The sequence below is a fragment of the Ixodes scapularis genome, unplaced genomic scaffold, assembly GCF_016920785.2.
Source record: "Ixodes scapularis isolate PalLabHiFi unplaced genomic scaffold, ASM1692078v2 PGA_scaffold4__175_contigs__length_147842914, whole genome shotgun sequence".
Taxonomy (NCBI): Eukaryota; Metazoa; Arthropoda; class Arachnida; order Ixodida; family Ixodidae; genus Ixodes; species Ixodes scapularis.
Window position 1 is genome coordinate 43,462,628 of NW_024609879.1, and position 19,961 is coordinate 43,482,588.

General features: G+C 41.5%; 1 protein-coding gene across 1 annotated transcript in view; it reads right to left on the reverse strand.

The window, feature by feature from the left end:
* Window positions 1-1,275: 1,275 nt before the first annotated feature.
* The window catches only part of LOC8030462 (cytosol aminopeptidase), a 58,728-nt gene continuing 40,042 nt past the window's right edge, over window positions 1,276-19,961 (reverse strand). The window contains exons 12-15 of the mRNA XM_002401257.5: window positions 16,858-16,937; window positions 11,384-11,533; window positions 2,930-3,023; window positions 1,276-1,340 (exon numbers count right to left, since the gene is read on the reverse strand). Coding sequence (XP_002401301.3) covers window positions 1,276-1,340; window positions 2,930-3,023; window positions 11,384-11,533; window positions 16,858-16,937 — 389 coding nt within the window. The remainder of the gene's footprint in view (window positions 1,341-2,929; window positions 3,024-11,383; window positions 11,534-16,857; window positions 16,938-19,961) is intronic.

Sequence of the window (19,961 nt, forward strand, 5' to 3'; positions counted from 1 at the left end):
CCATTCTTTTTTTTCCGTGCAAGCCGCGACCAGCACAATACTGGTTCCTATGTCAAGATTCATGGATGCAGCGTTTGTCAAGATTCATGGATGCAGCGTTTATATTCCTAAGACTGAGTGGAGAAGGAAAATATGTAAGCGAGGTGTGTGTCAGTTGACGGCACTTAAAAAACAAATGGCATTGATAGCACATTCATTGTCAACAGCGCGTGGCCGAACCGTTTTGACATGAGCCGGTAACCGTTATTTTTTTTCCGGTTCAGTTCCGGTTCGGGTTCATCGCGATAACAATATAACGGTTCGGGTTCAGTTCCGGAAAAAAATACCGGTTCGGTTCCGGTTTTCGGTTCGGTTCGGTTCCGGTTCGACACCCTGATATATATATATATATATAAATATATATATATATATATATATATATATATATCTTTGTTTTCAGAATACTCCAACCGCCATCCCGACGTTTATGATAGAGAAAATGGTGAGTTTCTAGTGTTATGCCCAAGACTTGCACAGCCGGCGCGTCACGTTATCCTGCATTATCTGCCGCCTTGCTAGAATCATTAAAAAAAAAGGAATATGTTTCTCGCGATTTTTAATCATTTATGTAGTGACCTAATATTTAAGGTCTTAAAATATTGAGTGTTAATATTTTGTGTCACATGATGTACGTCTTATGTCGGTTTTCCTTTATTTATAAGAACAGAGAATATTTCTGCGATTAACAATGAATTTGCAAAGAGCTTGTGACGCCTGTCTTGCATTCTTGATGCTTTCCATGTAGTTGTCCGCGCACGGAGCATGAAGCCCAGCTTCAAAAACTTACAAAAAAACAATAATTTGTTTATTGAAAAATGGCAATGTTGTAGATACACTAAACGCCAGGAGCGCTAATTGTGACTAAATGACGTAGGATAAACTCGGCTGCAGACATATTTAAAAGCCGCCACGCATAAATATATTCTAGATGTCACAGGTTTTCTTCAGAGAAAAGTTCACTCCTGAGATTATTACAAAATACAGCTGAAACTGAATCACTAGAGTTGCATTAGGTTTACATGAATACTCTTACGCATTATCAAGTTTACTCGTTATACAAAAATGGAATTTATTTTTATTACCATATAAAAGAGAGAGTCAGCAAAGGTCAATAGATTCTATGTTAAGTGTTTAATAGCCTATTACTCCCGAAAACTCCAAGATAGCAGTCTTTCTTGTAGCCATTGGGCTCCGAGACAAGATAGAAAAAAGATAAACATCCACAGAGATAAGCTCCTATGAAAGGCTCTGTAACTTCGACAGTCTCTCTGCAAACTCCACCAAGGTGCGAACTGGCCGTCCTGTAAAGTAAAATAAAATAGATTTATGAAATTTACAACCAACAGAGACAAAGAGGTGAAAAAGGAGCGCGGAGCGAACCAAGAAAGTTGGCCTTACACAAAGTTACATAGATTTTGGTTGTGTTTGCTGCATGTTCCATTTCTTTGCCCTTGTCTTTTTGTGCGCGGTACTGTTCACCAAAAAAGAACAGTTCTTCGTGCCGGAATTTGGATTTTGACTTGCCATTTGTTGTCCTATGTAGCCCCAAATAGTCAAGGAAAATCAAGCTTAATTTTATTTTGCTAACGTCTCGGTATTTTGTTCCTACGTTGCCAAACAAATGACCTAATTAGGCCTCACTGCCAGGTTGTCCGTTTGATAGCTGGCCTTTTTGAGTGTCGGTTCCCAAGGAAATGTCATAAGTAGACTTGAATTTGGGTCTCTCAACTGGCAACCTCGTGCCTAAATAGCCAAGCAAGTGTTATAATTAGGCATCACGTTGGTTGTTTGGTTGATACGTGAAATATCTGGCTTATGTCCCGCAATTCTACAATTGTAAGGCGAATCGGAAAAGAACAGGAAAACTAATTCGGCCCTAACTAACACCTTAGCGCAAAACTTATTAGGTCGACGTTAGCTGTCTAGAATTGCAAAATTTGGTTAAGGCTAGGCGTTTCTCTGGCCTGCCGCCTGGGACGCCTCTAACCGGCCTTGTCAGATGGGAGTCTTAGGCTTAACTGCAAGGAGGGCGAATGCAACAAACGGGACAATAGTAATATTCCCATATCCGCGCGAGAGTTCATCAGGATTGGAATTCATGAATGTAACTAGTGAGAAAACCTATCGACAGATAAAGTATGAACGATTTTTCTACTGTAACAAAACTCGAGGGCTGCGAGAACATGATTCTGTGCATTAGCTTTGTTCGAGTTCGAGCGGCTACCACATGAGTCCGATGGCGAGCTTTGTAGCTCCAGTCTCCACGTCTACTTGTACTACAAATATCAGAGCTAGCGAAAAAAAAAACTTTTGCTCCCATTGATATTCCCATACTCTATGGTAGATCGTAATGCAAACAACCCCCTCCCCCCCCCCCCCCCCCAAAAGAAAAATAAATAAATAAAAATAAATAAATACTGCCCGGCTTAAGCTTTTAGCGCTTCTATCCTAATTTCGCACTGACGCCAGTATATAGATCTTCCTCTGCGGAAGTCGGCTAGTATTTGTGTCCGCGGATCACTAACGGTACGTAACATCGCACGTAAAGCGGCCGGCACATTCGCCGCTGCATATCACAGCCAACCTTAGTAACCAACTTTAATCAATAAGGAATTTTTTTATCCAATGAGCGCATACGATCACATTAGTCTCTATAAGATCACCTAAGAAACAAAAAAGAACATATAAGTTATAAGAAGATTATATAAAGTTTCTAATAACTTCTGATGTGATCTTATATTACTCTTATACGTTTTTATAAGGTTCGTACATACTCTTATATTATATATTTTTATCATATGCGTTTATTGGACAAATAAGTTATTTTTAATATACGACATTTCACTGGGGAATGCACGTATATCGCAGTGCAGTTTGTAGTCGCCCAGACCTGTCATTCCGACGCCAAGATAGGGAACCTCGTCCGTGTTTTGCATGACCCCGGCAATGTCCAAGTGAGCCCAGTGTTCAGCTTTCACGAATTCCTGGATAAACCCGAGACACAATAGAAGATAAGTCCACGGTACGCCAAACGTGGTAGCTATTCAGACCAGTTGAGACCAGGGAAACAAATATTCTTATTTTTAATGAAAGTAGTTAGATCAGTAGCATTTTATTTAACTAAGGTTAATTTGATTTAAACATGATTTATTTCATACTAATCAGATTTTTTTATCTGATTAATCATAATAATTAGATGTACATCCTAAAGCTATAAAACAGTAATGTTTTACACTATTTGTAATTCTCAATATGGCAACTTGATTAATTCGCCGATCACTGATGAAATGTGGATTGAATAATTACAGTAAATGTAAAGTACGGTTTTACTAACAACAATTATTGGCAACCTGCAGTAATAAAAAAATAACCGTTTTTTAGGGAATAACGAGTTTTATTTAATTTTTCTTTCGTGTTCAGGCTTGATTGAATTAGGATATTGCTAGCCTAGTTTTTATTTTTTGCGCACTGAATTTGCTTCGGTAGGATGCTACGTAGGTAATGAAAAAAAAGTGTAAGAGAGCTGAAAGCTACGATATGCTCAGAACACTTGGTTTTCCTTGTGTGCAGTCATATATTTCTTCCTTGATGATTCCTTGATTCTAATACGAGAGCATCAAATGATATAAAAGCATTAATAGTATGTTTTTTGTGGATATATTTTTGGAGGTCCAATTTACATTCAAATCGTCATACTACACCTTTTTGATGTAAGCCACAATTTAAATCACGATTTCAATAATGATTTAGTTATTACTGCTTATCATTCTTCACTCTGGTAGAGGCAGATGTGGATGTTTGGTGCGCTGCCAAAATTCAGCGATGGTATTCTATAACAAGAAAAAGAATCCGTTTGTGGATCCTTACGCAATGCGTTAGCTTGACCCTGGGAAAACGCCACACGCGTCCTCCTTTGGGAAACGCCATAGCTGTCCTCTTTTCTCTTTTGGCTTCCGTTCGCGGATTTCTCATTTGCTTCTTCTGTTTGTTTTTTTTGCGACTTTAAACTTCGTTATGGGCTCAGTGACAGCGTTTCACAAATGAGGACGTGTGTGGCGTTTTCCAAGGGTCATGCTGATGCATTCCCTGACGATCCACGAATGGATATTTCTTTTTTTCCGGGTTCTGTCGCTCGCAGACCCGCGTCGGCTTGCCACTTCTCGCTCCGCATTTCAGCCAGCCGAGCTAGGCCTCCGCTGCCCTGTCTCACTGACCCGGCTTGCACGCTCAGCAGCTGTATCCGCTGCCTCACGCTGCTGCAAGTTCAGACTTGCCCCAGCATTAGCGCGCGCATTGACTTCCACCCGTGACATCTCCTCCCTCTCGCCTTTGACCTACATTACTAACTTCCCCTCTACGAGGTGCGCTTCACTTTCCACTGTTTTGTCCGGAGACAACGACGACAGCTTTTGTCTTTCATGTAGAATATGAATGCTAACACATTATGACTCAAAATTTTAATATTGGCATTCACACAAATTAGCATTAAAGTTGCGTGAGATTTAAATAGAATAATCAAGGATCGTTGCTACCTTCAGAGCTACTGGAAGACCACATCTCTCGGCTTACCCTTCGCATGTGGAGGCTACGTACGACGCATGAATAGATCATTCGAGCTACTACTCCGATACACCTATTTATATTTTACCATACATTGATAAATGGAAAAGGGTACTGAACAAGTAAGCCCACGAGAACACTCGATGAAGATAGGCAATGATATATCGTCGCTGTGCTTTCCCCTTGCGGAGGGCTATAACACGCTTAACTACGTTGATCTGATTGGTTCAGCGTTTGCTTCTTTCCAAGTGATGGATGTGCGAAGTATAAACAAACTCATCTTTGTACGTCCTTGGAACCGGGCCTTGGCTTTCTGAGCATGTAGAGAACATGGAGCTGGCGTTTTTGTGAAACAACAACATTTTCCGGAAAGATGCACAACAGAGTAGAAAGGGAGAGGTGTAATGACAGCAGTGAAAAAGACTCTCTCCTGCGATCACTCTGCTATTAACTCCGAGCTTGAAGAAGTGTGCGTTCGTGTGAAACTAGGATGTTTCATTCTTGTTGGCGTAGGCAACCGACCGCAATCGTTTTCCCTTCACTTCTGCGGCCTTTTGAGCGAATGCACGATCTAAATAATCAACAGCTATTCCAGAAGCCCCATAATCGTGAGTAGAGACTTTAATTATCCGGTGTCAACTGAAGCGAGTGTTCTCGCAGCACGGACGGTCATGATTCGGCTGAGTGTAGGGAGCTTTGTCGTTCTCTCAATCTTGCAACTTTTCTCAGATGGTTCCATATCCTTCGCGTGGTCATTCTGTCCTTGATCTTCTATTTTTGCCTGAGCCCGACTGTATTTCTGTTTGCCACGTTTTATAAACCATTAGTGATAAGAAATCCATTCTAATTAACTCAGAATTCTCTCCTGCTAAGCGTAATGTTGTTAAGAATAAATTCTAAAACTATAGGAAAGCTGATTCCAGTAAACAGCTTTGTACCTTAACTTTTTTTCACGCGACTTTTTGGGTCGCTTTGACACGCGATCTGAAGAAGAGAACTGGGCTGTGCTAAAAAAATATATTTCCTTGTCGAGAAGTTTGTCCCAATATTGTCAATAGGAAAGAATATAACGAGCGCTTGGTTTAATAACTTCCTTTGGCATTCCCTAAATGAAAAAGAACGAAAAACTGTTGTTTTTCCATGGCCAGGAAAAGATATTCTCCTGAGTTCTCGGCTAATACGAGGAAAGTGCAAAAACAAAGAAATAAGCAATAAACAAGAGTAAATAAAAGTTATTTTTCATAATTTGCCCAATATGCAATCAGCAAACGCTCGAACGTTTTGGCAGACGGTCTAGCCTAAATGTCAAAATCATTCTCCCGTTCTGAATGACAGTATTGTAACAACAATTTACCCCTTAGGCTCAGCGGCCATATTTCACTCGTTCTTCAGTTCAGTCTTTACCGAGGAGTCATTTCCTCTACCCTCAGCTTCTCATGATATTAGTACGAGTACGGACTCAATAATACTCACTCCCTGTGGAATTGATAAAATTATTGACCATTTGCGTCTAAATTCTGCTTGCGGGGACAATAAACATTTAGAAACGTTTTTGAAACTAACTACAGGTAACATAACCACTCTTTTGTGCTCACTTTTACAAAAAACTTTCCTAATATTCAAAAAATATCCTATCATTGGAAGTTTGCAAATGTTATTCCCATTTTTACATCAGCTGATCGCAATAACCCGTCCAGCCATAGGCCGATATGTCTTAACAGTATTCCTTGCAAAACGAAGAAGCACGTCAACTATTCTCAAGTTATGGACTATCTGAACGATAACAGCTATCTTTTACCAATCAGCGTGGCTTTAATAAAACCCTTTCATGCGAAAATGAGCTATTGGAATTTGTGACGGACTTGCATGACAGTTTAACGCCGCCTCTACGACCGATGAAAACTTCATCGATTTCGCTAAGGCCTTTGACAGAGTCCCTCATCAATGATAACTGGGTAAACTTTTAATTCTAAACATAAACCGGGATGTCATCAATTGGATTTCTTATTTTATAGCTAATCGCGAACAGTCTGTGTCAATAGACAACACCTCATCTCATCAAATTTCAGCAAAAATCCGGTATGCCACAGGGCAGCTTCCTAGGACCCTTGTTTTTGCTGGTTTGCATTATTGACCTACCTCCATTAATTGAGTTATCGGTGAGACTTTTCGGTAATGCTTGTTTTATATACCTCCGGATTTCCAATCACAATGACTCAAGAATCCTCCAACGAGGCATTTACATTCTGGCGGAATGGTGATTAACATGGCAAACGAATATTAATATTGTGAGAACAAATATTGTATATTTCAGTCGTTCTAAAACATATATTCCATCCTACTCTTACAAATCTGTTGCTATTTCACCCTGTCCCCTCTTCTAAATACCTTTATATCACTTTCACGGACGATCCCTCTTGTTTTTAGGCACTTTTGCCAAGCCCGTCAGGATGTAAAGCTAATGACATACAAAAACCGTCTTTCAATCTAACCTTGAATATGCCAGTAAGATATGGGACCCTCACCAATCTTAACTTATCAATAGGCTACAGTCAATTCAAGACAAGGCAGCCCGATTCATGCATCGTATCCATTTTTTCCAAGGCAGCATCTCCCAAGTTAAGGATCTGTCATACCTAACTTCCTACGATGTATGAAGCAAACTCCCTCGTCTTTTTCTTGCTCATAACACATATCGCAATATGCCATCTTTCATGCTGATATACTGGAAGCCTTCAAAATGCATTTTTCTACGCTATGATCATTCCTTGAATTTTGAGCCAATAATCTGTCGCACTGATTAATTCAAATTTTTCACCACTGCGCGTTTTATTACAAACTGTGACTTCTTAATTGACGATACTGTTAAAGAGCAAAATCCTTCTGTTTTTTGCAAGCAATGTTTAATTGAACTGACCTAAGTAACGAACACTATAGCCTAATTATATTAGTATAAACTACCAGTGCTACGGATCCCTGTATATAGTTTTTCTTCGTGTGTTTTATTATTTTGTGTGTGTACCCGCAATTATTGTTTAATATATATAGTATATTTTTATTGCCGCAACACAGCATTGTTTCCCTCTAATATTGCCGCGCGCGCAGCTGGCCAAGTAGGCAGCGCGCGTGTGGCCCAACGGTTATTGCGCTTGCCTTGCACGCAGAAAGCCAGGGTTCGATTCCTGGGGGAGATGCGTCTTTTTGTTTATTCTTGCAGACTAGTATTCTGGTAAATTCGTGAATCCTGTTGGCTTCTTCGAGGTCCGAATGTTCTACGCGTCGAACTTTCTACGCCGATTATTCCAGAAGACCACGCATGTACTATCGCGGGACAATATGAGCTGCAACAGCGCTCCGGCGGGCGCACGGTACTACCTTCGCCGCCTGTCGCCTTGCTCCGCACACATGGCGCACCCTGAGTCCGAGATATTTTCTCACTTGCGCTCGCTGCGCCACTGCGCTCTTCCGGCTGTCTGCAAGCTAGACGGTAGATGCGACAGCGGGCATGTGTGGTAGGGCGGCGGGGGGAACAAAAAATTACATTTGTCGTTCCCTTTTTGGTATTGATTCACTTTACTCTATCGCGCAAAATCCCGTAGGAAAAACGCTGACTGGTGAAGAAAAAATATTGAAGTGTCTTAAATTTCGACTGTGATTACAGTTTTTGAAAGTCATATCAAAATACGTTGCAGGTTGTTTTTGTTTGATTATAGGTGCATGCACAAAGTGGCACATCGTAAGATATAGGCCAAAATCTGTATGCCAGATTTAGTCCGGCTCCAATGTATTTTTTTTTCTGGTTCACTGATCACAGATGTTCAAAAGCGGTTAGCATACATATTACTAAAAAGGTTTTTAACCTTGATTAGTATGAAAATGTTCCAAAATAGTATTTGTTCATTACTAGGCCCACGTGTTTGTTTCAAGTAAGTTGCTGACAAAACACCAGTTTTTCGCTTACGAGTTCCTAGTCTTAACAAGGTGGGACAAACAGTGATATATTTGTCAAGAGAAGGAGATTGAAACATTATCCAAAAAAATATTTGCAGAAGACATTGTCAGACGCGAAAGATTAATAGTCAGCGTGGAAGTTCAACTGCACTATACAAGAAGATCGGGATGAAGGGGACAGCACTCAGAAGTATGCGTGGTTAACGGCGTCAAACAGTGTGTCGCAACTGTAGCATCAAGTTTTGTTACAATCGGCAGAAGTCCAGTTCAGGGGGTCCTGAGGCGCAATAAAAGTTGCAAAATAATTTAATACCGCGTCATTCTCCCCTGACCCGCGACCGCGGCTCTCATCCTCTCTGGTAAGAAGTCATAAAGCGCGGCCACAAAGTCTGGCTCAGCCCCGAAGCTACTCCCATTCACCTCCCATCGCTTTCCACAATTCGTAGGCAGTGGCGCGATGGAGGGGACGCCGTGACATGGCTACCTTGATGCCCCTTCAGATGTTTTCAATGATATTCAGATCGGCACCTTTTAGGGGCCAAGGCAGCTTCGTCAGGCAGCGCTCCTCGAGGAGATATGAGCGTGACAGCGCATTTTCCACTTCGGCGCTTTCGTGAAATCCACTGAAATGCACGTTAGGTGAAAACGTGAACATCGGGCTAGCAGACGGCCGGAAGAGCGCAGTGGCGCAGTGAGCGTAAGTGATAATTTATCTCGGCCTCAGGGTGCGCCGTGTTTAGGGAGCGATGCGACAGGCGGCGCAGGTAGTACCGTGCATAGGCCGGAGCGCTGTTTCAGCTCATATTGTTCACGATAGTACATAAGGGGCTCCGCGTGGCGAGCCACAATCAGTTTCGCCCCAGGGATCGACTCTGCTGTGACGCCGACTTTGACGCCCGCGAGGCTGTTATTATCTTTTGTACCCTTTTATTTTCTGCACAAGTTCTCCACATTAAACGTTTATTTCTTCCAGTTTATTTTTGTTTTTTGGTCACCACCCGTTACAATATAATGGATTCCACGAGAATTCCCTTTAGGGTAATAAACTTGAGTTTGAACTTGAACAAAACAGTGGTGGTGGCGCGTCGGGCGCACTTTCGGACAGAGTTGGTGGCCGGAGTTTGCCGTGAGAGAACAAACACTCCTCTCTTAAAAAAAAAAAAAAAAAAGCCTGCTTTTTCGTTAAAACGCCGCGAGTGGGGCTTCACGGAAAATGCCGGGAAGGTGTGAAGACCAGTTCCTTGTGATATCTGTCTGCTCGGTTCATTTGAGAACGTGGATGGGTGCCGTGAAAATGAAAACCAGACACCGTCGAACCACGATTGCTTGTCTGAAAAGCACTTTGGTTTGAATTCACGGATACTTTTTTTTTTATTTCTTTGTTTTTTTTTCTAACATTATTACGGAAAAACCGTCAAGCTGTCCGGACCTCCCGCTGACCACATTGCGTGCGCAATTACATTCAAATGGCCGTCTGATCGTTCGAATTGTCGTCTGCTCTTTCAAAATTGTTTAAACTGTCGTCTGGTCCTTCAAACAACACCGGCAAGAAGACTTATCATTGCTGTAAAAAGTGAAGGCCTCAACATAAATTTTAGGTTTGATGGGTTCTTGGGGTAAGTAGGCTGGGTCTAAACAGTGCGAATAAGAAAGTTCTTATCATTTTTATAGCTGGCCATCACGGACGCTTATGCCTGATGCGCGTGGTCTGATTCTGATTGCGATTTTCAGTATCGACGTCGAGCATCGCTGCTGTCGTCCACGCTTATTTTGCTGCCCTAGCGATCGTTGAGACTGAAAAAGCGAGCAGAATCTCACCATGGGAGTCACGCGCACTTCCCCATTCTGCGGCGTGCACGCGACCTGAATCGCCGCATGTTACATTAATCATGTGATGTTTTGGGGTGTGACGAGCCTCGTTAATTTCGCTGATTCCTTTAAAGTAGCCAGACTTTGCTAAGAAGACGTAGAATAAACATTTGCAACGCGAAAAATAACGAGGGGAGTCAAGCCTACGCGACAACATCGCATTCTAATGGTTTGTTGATAGGAAACGTGGCGCGTCTTGCACACACTCAATCACGCATGCGCAACGCCGGTGGCGTCCACTAAGGGCGCTCTATATTTTTTTTTTTTTTTTATTTATGAGTGCGGGTACACTGTAAAAGATTATTTATTTTGTGGTTCAATATAATAAGATTCCTGACAAATGTGAAATTTAGAAATATATCTTAGACAACATATTTTCGACTTAGGTGCAATGGTGTGCATTCGGCACCATAGGGCGGTATATATGCAGCACCAGACTTTTGAAAGGAAGTTCCAAGACGTGAACCTCGCCAACGTTAGGTTGTAGATAGCAGCTCACCTATGTTTTTTTTTGTTTTTTTTTTATTTTTACAGATTGGGCTTTAAGGGGCACCACGTAGAGTTCGAGGTCGTTTTACTTATTGCGCAGCATATGCCATTGGTATTTATTCTTTCAGGACATTAATCTTCGTAAAGAATTTTCGTAAAGAACAGCAATAGATGCTATAAGTTCTTTCCCGTCATGAAACAATGTAAGGCATTCGTCGTCGTTAGCGTAACGTGACACTGTAATGTACCAGAGGTGCGTGGCTACACGATATTAGGTGACATCATCATGTCACCTCATATTGGGCTGTCAGGCAACTTCACGCTGGAATGCTACGTCAAGATATCACTTGACGTCATATCAGAAAAACGAACGTGCACAACCACTCAAATTATTCACTGAGGAACCGTGGCTGACTTGAAGGTCGTGGCCACTTACTCCTTTCCAGCGAGCAAGCTTCAGCTGACCTGCACTCACCTTGAGAAAGGCAGCCGGGGTGCATGCTGAGGCGGCGGGCACAGGCTTGCCTATGTTGTTGAGGTCGGCGAGGGCAGTCTTCATGATGTCCTTGCGGTAAACCTCCAGCAAAGGCATGCGCCAGAGTCGGTCACCACTGGTCATTCCCGCCTATGAGTAGTCGGGAGAGGCAGTTAGGGACGCTACTTGCCATGGCGTGCTACTGACGATTTCATTGCGCTAACACCGCAGAACGTGAAGGTCGTCATAAACCTTGTCGAGCAACATCCCAAGAAATATGTGCCACTTTGTGCTTGCATATCCCTAACTGGTTACGTCAGCACTCATTTAGGAGGTCGTGTATTTAGTATAAAATATTGGTAATAACAGATGATGATTCCGCGTCGAACAAGTTTTCAAGCTACTATAATGTTCAGTAGACAACAATTCTTTCAGAATCTCTTCAATAAAATAACATATGAATTATACTGTTTCTATATAATCATATGTTTTAATTAACAGTACGAGAGTATCTAGGTTATTTAAAGTGAAAAGTTTACTCCTAGGTGTAAAAAATTCACCATAACTTTATTTGTTATTTAAAATCCTCCCCAGTATTACAACATATGCTGTGGTTTCTACTATGTTTGTTACATCCATAAAAATATATTTGGGAGGCATCTCTCTTAAATATTTGTTAAGAATGAAGTTTATACCAGCGGAATTAAGAAATACTATGATATATAAGTCTCTTAGTTTCGCGGCTGTGAGGACATTGTTAACATGCTGAGTACAGTTCACGTTTTCTTAAAGTCACCTGCTTTGGTTCTTGAGACAAATATGCAAATAAAGTGTGTCGGTCCTTGTTCAGCCAGGCGTCAATTATCATTTCAAAAATCTTGATTCTAAAACTAATAAACTAGTACACAAAAACAGCTGGTTTGCAAAATGGCATTTCTTTTTAATTATTCACAAATGTTTCTAGCATATTTTCAGGGATTACGAAGATGCCAGCATATCTGCTGATACGCCTAAATTTGCGATTAGATAGCTCTTGTTACAGTATATAAAAACCTAGTCTAAAGTGAATTGATAATAAATATATGATTGAATGGTGTCAAAGCAAGAGAGGGAAAGGTTTGTTGGCCCCACAATGTTTATCATTATAATGTACAGAAACACTTGTTCTGTACATTGTGTTCTGAAATCAATTTTAAAACTAAACACATCCACAGATTTCGTTTTTGCACCTAGGTTATGCCATCAGGTGCAGACTAAGGAAGGGATGGTCATATTGAATTAACAAAAAATTTGACAAATAACTTTTTTAATTACAGTGTATTGCATGTGCCAATATTGGAAGTGTGAAGGTGGCCATGTTATTAGATTATTTCCGTTTTTAGAATGCATCTCATTAAATGATGGAGATGCGTTCTGCATCTTCATCAATATGAATGTCTAAATTTACCAATTAATCCAGCTAATTACGGATTACAAGTTCGACGCACAAGATATAATGGTTACGACCGAAATATTCCGATGACAAAGGCGTAAGCTGATTGCATTTTTTATTAAAAAAATACTTTTTATTTTAACACAGCATTTCGCGCCCGTCGTTGCAACAGGGAATTGTGGAATGGATTGCAGAAATATGTTTAATATTAATATCACATATCATCTTTTTCGTAACCTTGGCAATCACTGGCAAACTGGAGATACGCCTGTATTTCCCGAATTAATTTTTGCGTCTACTTTTGAAGGGTGGTCGTGCAATATAACCTTTAGCTCAACTGGCATTTCTTACCTTTCAATAGCCCGCTCCAAATGGCAAACAGGATGTACTTTATTGTTTCAAAGTTCCCAGAACATTGATATACTTCCTGGGCGAATTCAATGAATTTGATCTTGTTCTCTTATCGTTATTGTACTTGCTATCTTACATAAATCTATGCCTGTTATAATAAAAAAAATAGCTGAATTCGCGTTCCTTACCGGTTTTTCGACGGCATTTGATGATTTGATTTCATACCATTGAGACCTTTTATCAATATTAAAAACTGTTATTATATTTCTTGACAGGAAGGTGATGTCAGTTGATTGACCGAATTAGTTTTGCATTGTATCAATAATGCGCGCTGTTTTTTTTGTTTTTTTTTTACAAATTTTAGTTGACTTGCTAGGTCACATGTGTGGTTTGTTATGTATTTTCCATCCTATTCATTTATTATTCATCAGCATACTTTCGGGTTGCAAACTTAATATTTACCTGACACTTGTTTAATCTTGAAAGGGATTAAGTTTTCAGAACAGTACTGCCAGTTTTTCTCTTTCAACAGGTCCACATTTTATATTTTATGTAACACTTTCTTGCTCTCGGTTCGCGGTGCTCTCTCATCAACTCCGTCCCGTTGTGGTAGCAGTGCTATGCGAAACGGGCAGTGTCCAACAGGGGCAAGCTTCTGCACTGATATTCGCGGGTTTTTATTATTTCGTTGGCAGGATTATTCCTAAAAAAATGGACCCGTGTGTATCTCGAACCACGGGCTAATTAAAAAAAAAATGGATGTTTTGAATTACAGCATTTCTGATAATTTTAATACAAACACATACATAACCTACTAAGCGTAAGTAAAACATGTGATGAGTTTTACTTAAACCAAAAATTGAGAGCGTCAAATATTCCTGCATTTAGTTTCGACCAAAGCGCATAACCAAGGTGCAAAAACGTATTAACGTACTTGCATCGATTATTTGTTTAAATTGTGTAAAATTTAACTTGGAGCTCCCTGCGTAAAATCCACTAAACTCCTCCCATAAAACTCTCTGTTCGCCACGACTGGTGGTTTTCTTCTGGGCTCCTCTCCACTCACACGCTTTTCAGAACTTGTCTTGCTAAAGTGGAAGGCTTTGTGAGAAGAGCGTGTGCTCATCTTCGAAAACTGCGACGTACTCCAGAGCGCAGTTTCTATAATGGAAGACATAACAAATCTATTTTAAATATATACGGTTAGGTATGGCATAAAATGGGCATTACCCAGCAGATTTTAACCCACAAAAGAAAATGCTGCAAGGCGCATTTTCCTCGGGGCGATTTCAAGCACTCGCACACGTCAGCTCAAAGCGGGCTTCCAATGTAGGTCACCGACGTCCAAAAAAGAAATCATTTCGTGAGAACATTCTGCGCAACATTCTGCGAGAACAGAAAGTGAAGAGGAGGTGGACCAATACTGTGGACATTCACGGCTCTATATCTGCTTCGGCGTAAATATTGCAACAATGAATGTACTCTTTTTAGAAAACTTTTCCTTTCACAGAACTCAAAATATTAGGCAAGAGCCTTCTCATGTTTAACAAATCTTTAAAAAGAAATCGTCTCTTTGTCTTACTCAGCATACCAAACGCAGCGACAAAAAAAAATTAATAAAGATTAAATATGGGATGTGTAAGGCAGTCGAAACTGTGTACACACGTAGAGACCGAGTTGTGCGAAAAACAGCATGCGTAATTTATTAGTTATGAATAACGAGGTCGCGTTGAAGTGATGTGCACCACCTGGGTTCCGAGGGCTCGTTCTTTACCCCATGTAGTGGAATATGATCCCGGTACCTATATCGCATGACACCATAACGAATAGTTTGAAAAGTACCATCTCTATACTGCCGCGGTTCCGTGCACGACAGTTGGATAGTCGTGTTTGTTTAGGCTACAAGAGCGCTCAAGCTTTTGTAATACACCTTGCCACCCGTGGTGGTCACTGTACTCGAAGTGTAGCATCACCGTCTTCATCGCGGAGCGACTGCGGGCTGTCTCCTCGGCGCGCCGTGTTTTTCCTCTCCTTTTCGGTAGTTCTCTGTTGCACTATTTCTCTGGGAAAGTCCGGAGCGCGTGCTTGTTTGACAGAGCAGAGTTCGGCTGTGTGTCTAAATACGTGGTGTTTTACCCCGAGAGTTGTAATAGCGATGCGCTCGAAGATGCCGCTTGGCTGGCACTGGTGGTCTTCTCTGTGAGGATCCGAGCGCAGCGTCAGCGCTCGGTTAACATCCGGCTTCTAGACTTCCGTCTCTACTTTGGAAGTGGAAATAGCTAGGTCCCAGTCATTAAACACAATACGTGCCTAAAAAACAAACAAATAAAAAAAAAACAAGGACGATGGGCATTTTTCAGGTTCGAAACTAATTGCCTATTCGTCTGGGACACACCGCACCCGTCCAGTGCAGTAAACTCTTTCCACTTTAGTACACGAAAAACTGGCGGGGCAAAAAGGAAGCTCCCCACTCCCCTCTAGCCTTCCGTGTACAACGAGCCTTACTGCACCGGTGTGATGCGGGCCCACATGGATTGGCCATAAGGACATAAAAAAGTCATAAGAAAAGGTCAAGTAACCCCCAAGGCCCGCGTGTCGAGCTTCACACCTTGAACTGGCTCATGCAAAGAGAAGGGACTGCCGCAGAGTAGGATTTCAGCAGGTTAAGCTGATCCAAAAGTCACGATCTGGTGATCCATCTGCCCTTTGCTCGTTTCTTGCACATTAATACGGCAGCAGGTTGTTTCATAATGTGTCATGGGTGCGTGCTCATTGCAATGTATGGCACTTGGTCTTTCCAGGCATGAAATAAGTTTTGCGTAGTGTGGGTCTTATTTGAGCAAGGTGTACCTACGAGTTCCTCTTAAAAGAGCTTACGTTGGCCGCAGAAGTGCTTGTTCATTTGTTTAATTATTTATTTGTCTTGAGTCTAGAAACAGCCGAGGTCTTAGACCTGTTACACGCTCACATACAAAAATTATTTTATTAACATTCATATACACTATAATAACACTCACAGAAAGGGCAGAACACTGGTGCAAGTAGATGGGAATGTTTAGCACACTTTTGAATTCTCGCTGACATCCGAAAATGTGAACTCATTGCATTAAATTGCCCCGATTTCGTAAAATGATGGAAAATCAGCACATTTAATTGACGTATTACGTGTTTGGTGGCGACAGTTTCGTCGAAGCACATATATACAAGCACATAAACAAGTCTAGGCCAATGTATTCTGTTATGTACATTATTTTACAGAAATACACAACCTAGAAAACTCCGAAGAGCTACCAGTGTCGGCAGTTTTGCCCGTGTAACATCGACTCCTACCTTATAACGACTGGCGTCCGTACTAACGGTCGCATATAATGCGTGCTAACTTTCTCTGCACATGTTGCAAGCTTTCAGAGCTGAAAACCGCCAGACAGTTTCATGCTATTGAGCCGAACTACATCTTCGAACGTGCAATAAAGGTGTCAAACTTTAGAAAGCATGACGAATTTTTGGAATGACAAGTTTCACACGAAACAAAAAGAATCAAACAAGAACAATAAGTTACACATGAATATTAACGTTAAGGGATGAATTTATCAAAACTAAGGGAACAGTGTAAACGAAATGAGCGTGACCCCCATACCCACAAAAATAAATGTAAGCCACGAGACTCCGCGCGAAGCGAGCCGGCACTCACCTCATGCAGCAAGGTCCAGAGAGCGTCGGAGGAGCAGAAGGCCCCGGCTGCCCCGGCACCCAGTGCCACTATCATAGAACCTGCAACACATGAGATATTACGATGCCGCACACGGATCATTAATGACTAGCTGGTGATGAATCACCACCCTCTGCGGACAGCTCTGGGGACGGCAGTGTTGTGTTTTATCAAAGAGCCTGAAGTGACTTAGAGACAATACGCCGAATAACGTCCTACATATCTATATCGCAGTATTGTGGGGAATATTAACAGGCACTCCAAAAGACGTTGCAATTGTGTAAGTGGCTAAAAAAAACTGCGGTGTCTTGAACCCGTCTTCCACTGGTAGGTTTAGTGCCCGATCCCGTCATTACATGTAAAGTGGTCCCGAAGTTGAAATAACTGACATCACATCACATATGCCGGTCTTGTCAAAATTTCGCGATCCTGTTGATCCTGGCCAAAATTAGGAGCGAACGCAAGTGTTGCTGTGATCGCGGCGACCATGTCTCTTGCTGCAGAAGCCTCAGCAGACTGCCAAGCTATTGAGCGACCTGCAGCAGAACAGGCGTCTGCCATATTAACCACAACATTTGCAACATATAATCTTGCAAATGTTGTGGTTAATATAATCTTGCAGCCTTTCCACTTATGGATCCTGTTATAATTGATTGCTTTGGTGTGCTTAGCATAATAAAAAATTTAAAAGTTTCTTCTTCATCTGGAACTGACGGGATTAATTCTAAATTTCTGAAGAACACTGAAATGCTCTCTTCTGTAATACTGTCTAAACTTTTCTCGCAGTCCCTAGATCTTTGTTTGTTGCCCAGCGATTGGAAGGTGGGTAAGGTGGTACCTTTGTTTAAATCAGGTGATGCTCACTCTCCTCTTAATTACAGGCCTATATCTTTAACTAGTGTCCCGTGTAAAATGTTGGAGCATATCATCTATTCTAACCTAGTTAACTTTCTTGAATCCAACTCATTTTTCACATATCGTCAGCACGGTTTTCGTAAGTCATTCTCATGTGAAACGCAACTGGTTTGTTTCACGAACGATGTTCTCTCTGCGCTAGACAATAAGCTTTCAATCGACTGCATATTTCTTGATTTTTCGAAAGCCTTTGATTTAGTCCCTCACCAACTGCTCTGCTTAAAATTAAAAAAAAAAACTAAACATTGACTCTAACATTCTTGCATGGATCGAAAATTTTCTCTCTAACAGAACACAGTTTGTAACTGCAAACGACTCAGACTCTCTTCCCTGCCCTGTTACTTCGGGTGTGCCGCAAGGTTCCGTCCTCGGCCCCCTTCTTTTCCTTATATACATAAATGACCTCGTTAACAATGTCCAGTCATCCATAAGGTTGTTTGCAGATGATTGTGTCATTTATCGTGTAATCTATTCTGATACTGATACGTCTTTTCTTCAGACTGACCTAAATTCCATTACTAACTGGTGTGACGTCTGGAAAATGCGCCTTAATGCCAGTAAATGTAAAGTAATGAGAATGTCACGGAAAGCTGCCTGTACTAACTTTTCTCAATACAACATTGGTTCTGTTCTTGAGCAGGTGACATCGTACAAGTACCTAGGTGTCCATATAACATCTGACCTCTCCTGGCAAACTCACATTAAATTTATTGCTAACAACGCTAATCGCATGCTAGGTTACTTACGCCGCAACTTCTCAAGGGCTCCTTCATCATTAAAACTACAACTGTACAAGACCCTCGTTAGATCCAAGCTTGAGTATGCGAGTTCGGTGTGGGACCCAGGCCATGCATTTCTAATTAATCAAATTGAATCCGTACAAAATCGTGGCGCACGTTTTATTTTTGTCTAATTTCTCGCGTTTTTCCAGTGTATCATCCATGGAACTAACTTTACATCTTCTGAATCTTTCATTGCGTAGAAAATTATCTCGTTTGTCCTTATTTCACAAAATTTATCATCACAACCAGCATCTAAGTGAAGAGCTTTTTTCTGAACCATCGTATGTATCCCATCGAAATGATCATCACCATAAAGTCAACGTTCCTTTCAGTCGCACGAAGCTCTTTTTTGATTCTTTTATCCCAAGGACTACTAATGACTGGAACCACCTGCCCACCTCCATCGCCACAATCACAGACGCTCCTGCATTCAAGTCTGCCACTGAAAACTATTATGTTAACTAATATGTGTTGAATTCTATTTTGTACTTTTGTTTTTCCCCCACTCCCTTCTGTAATGCCATGTGGCCTTGAAGGTATTGAAATAAATAAATAAATAAATAAATAAATAAACACCGCCAGGATCGTGGCCGGCGGCACCATGACATATTTAGGACGTCATCCGGCGCAAATCGCGGGACCACTTTTTAACACAAAGTAAACACCAACGTTTCTAGATTACCTCAGTTGTGGAACTCCCGCAGAAATGGATACCCCTTACTCAATTCAGTTTACCTTCCGTCGTTCGAAGCGCCATCTAGATTTTCGTTTGCGAACTCTGTTTTTCATAAAGTATGGTGGAACGCCGTCTAGACGTTGCGCTTCGAAACGTACGCATCCCGTAGAACACACTGCAGCTTCCATAGCGGCCGTCCGGCGCATCGAATGACGGGAGGCGAGTCGTGGTGAGTGAGGGGTGGGGGGAGGGGGTACTCTTCGTGCTTGCAGCGTCTAGGAGCAGTTCCGTAACTGAGCTAGTCTAATAATGTTAGTAAACAGAGCCATGGGACATGCGTTCCACGCACCTTTACGCAAGCAAGGCACTTTCCAAGGCTGCTAGGTCGTAGCTAACGCGTACATTTTAGATCGCACATGGAACAAATTAGGATCGTAAACATGCACAGTAATGTGGGCAGAAAGCAGGGCAGGGCAGTGATACTCCAAAAAGTATTTGCGAACACAAATACTGAGATACATGTGTTTAAATTCAAAAATACAGATACTGAGATACATTTGTCTTTTATGCAACCGGATATCCTTATTATACTCTTGCAAAATATGCGAAAATGTATTTCGGAACACAGATACAGAAACTCATAGAAATATATTTGTTCCCGAGCATTTGCTAAGTAGGGAGGGTGTAGTTTGAGGCAAAAACAAATGGTAATT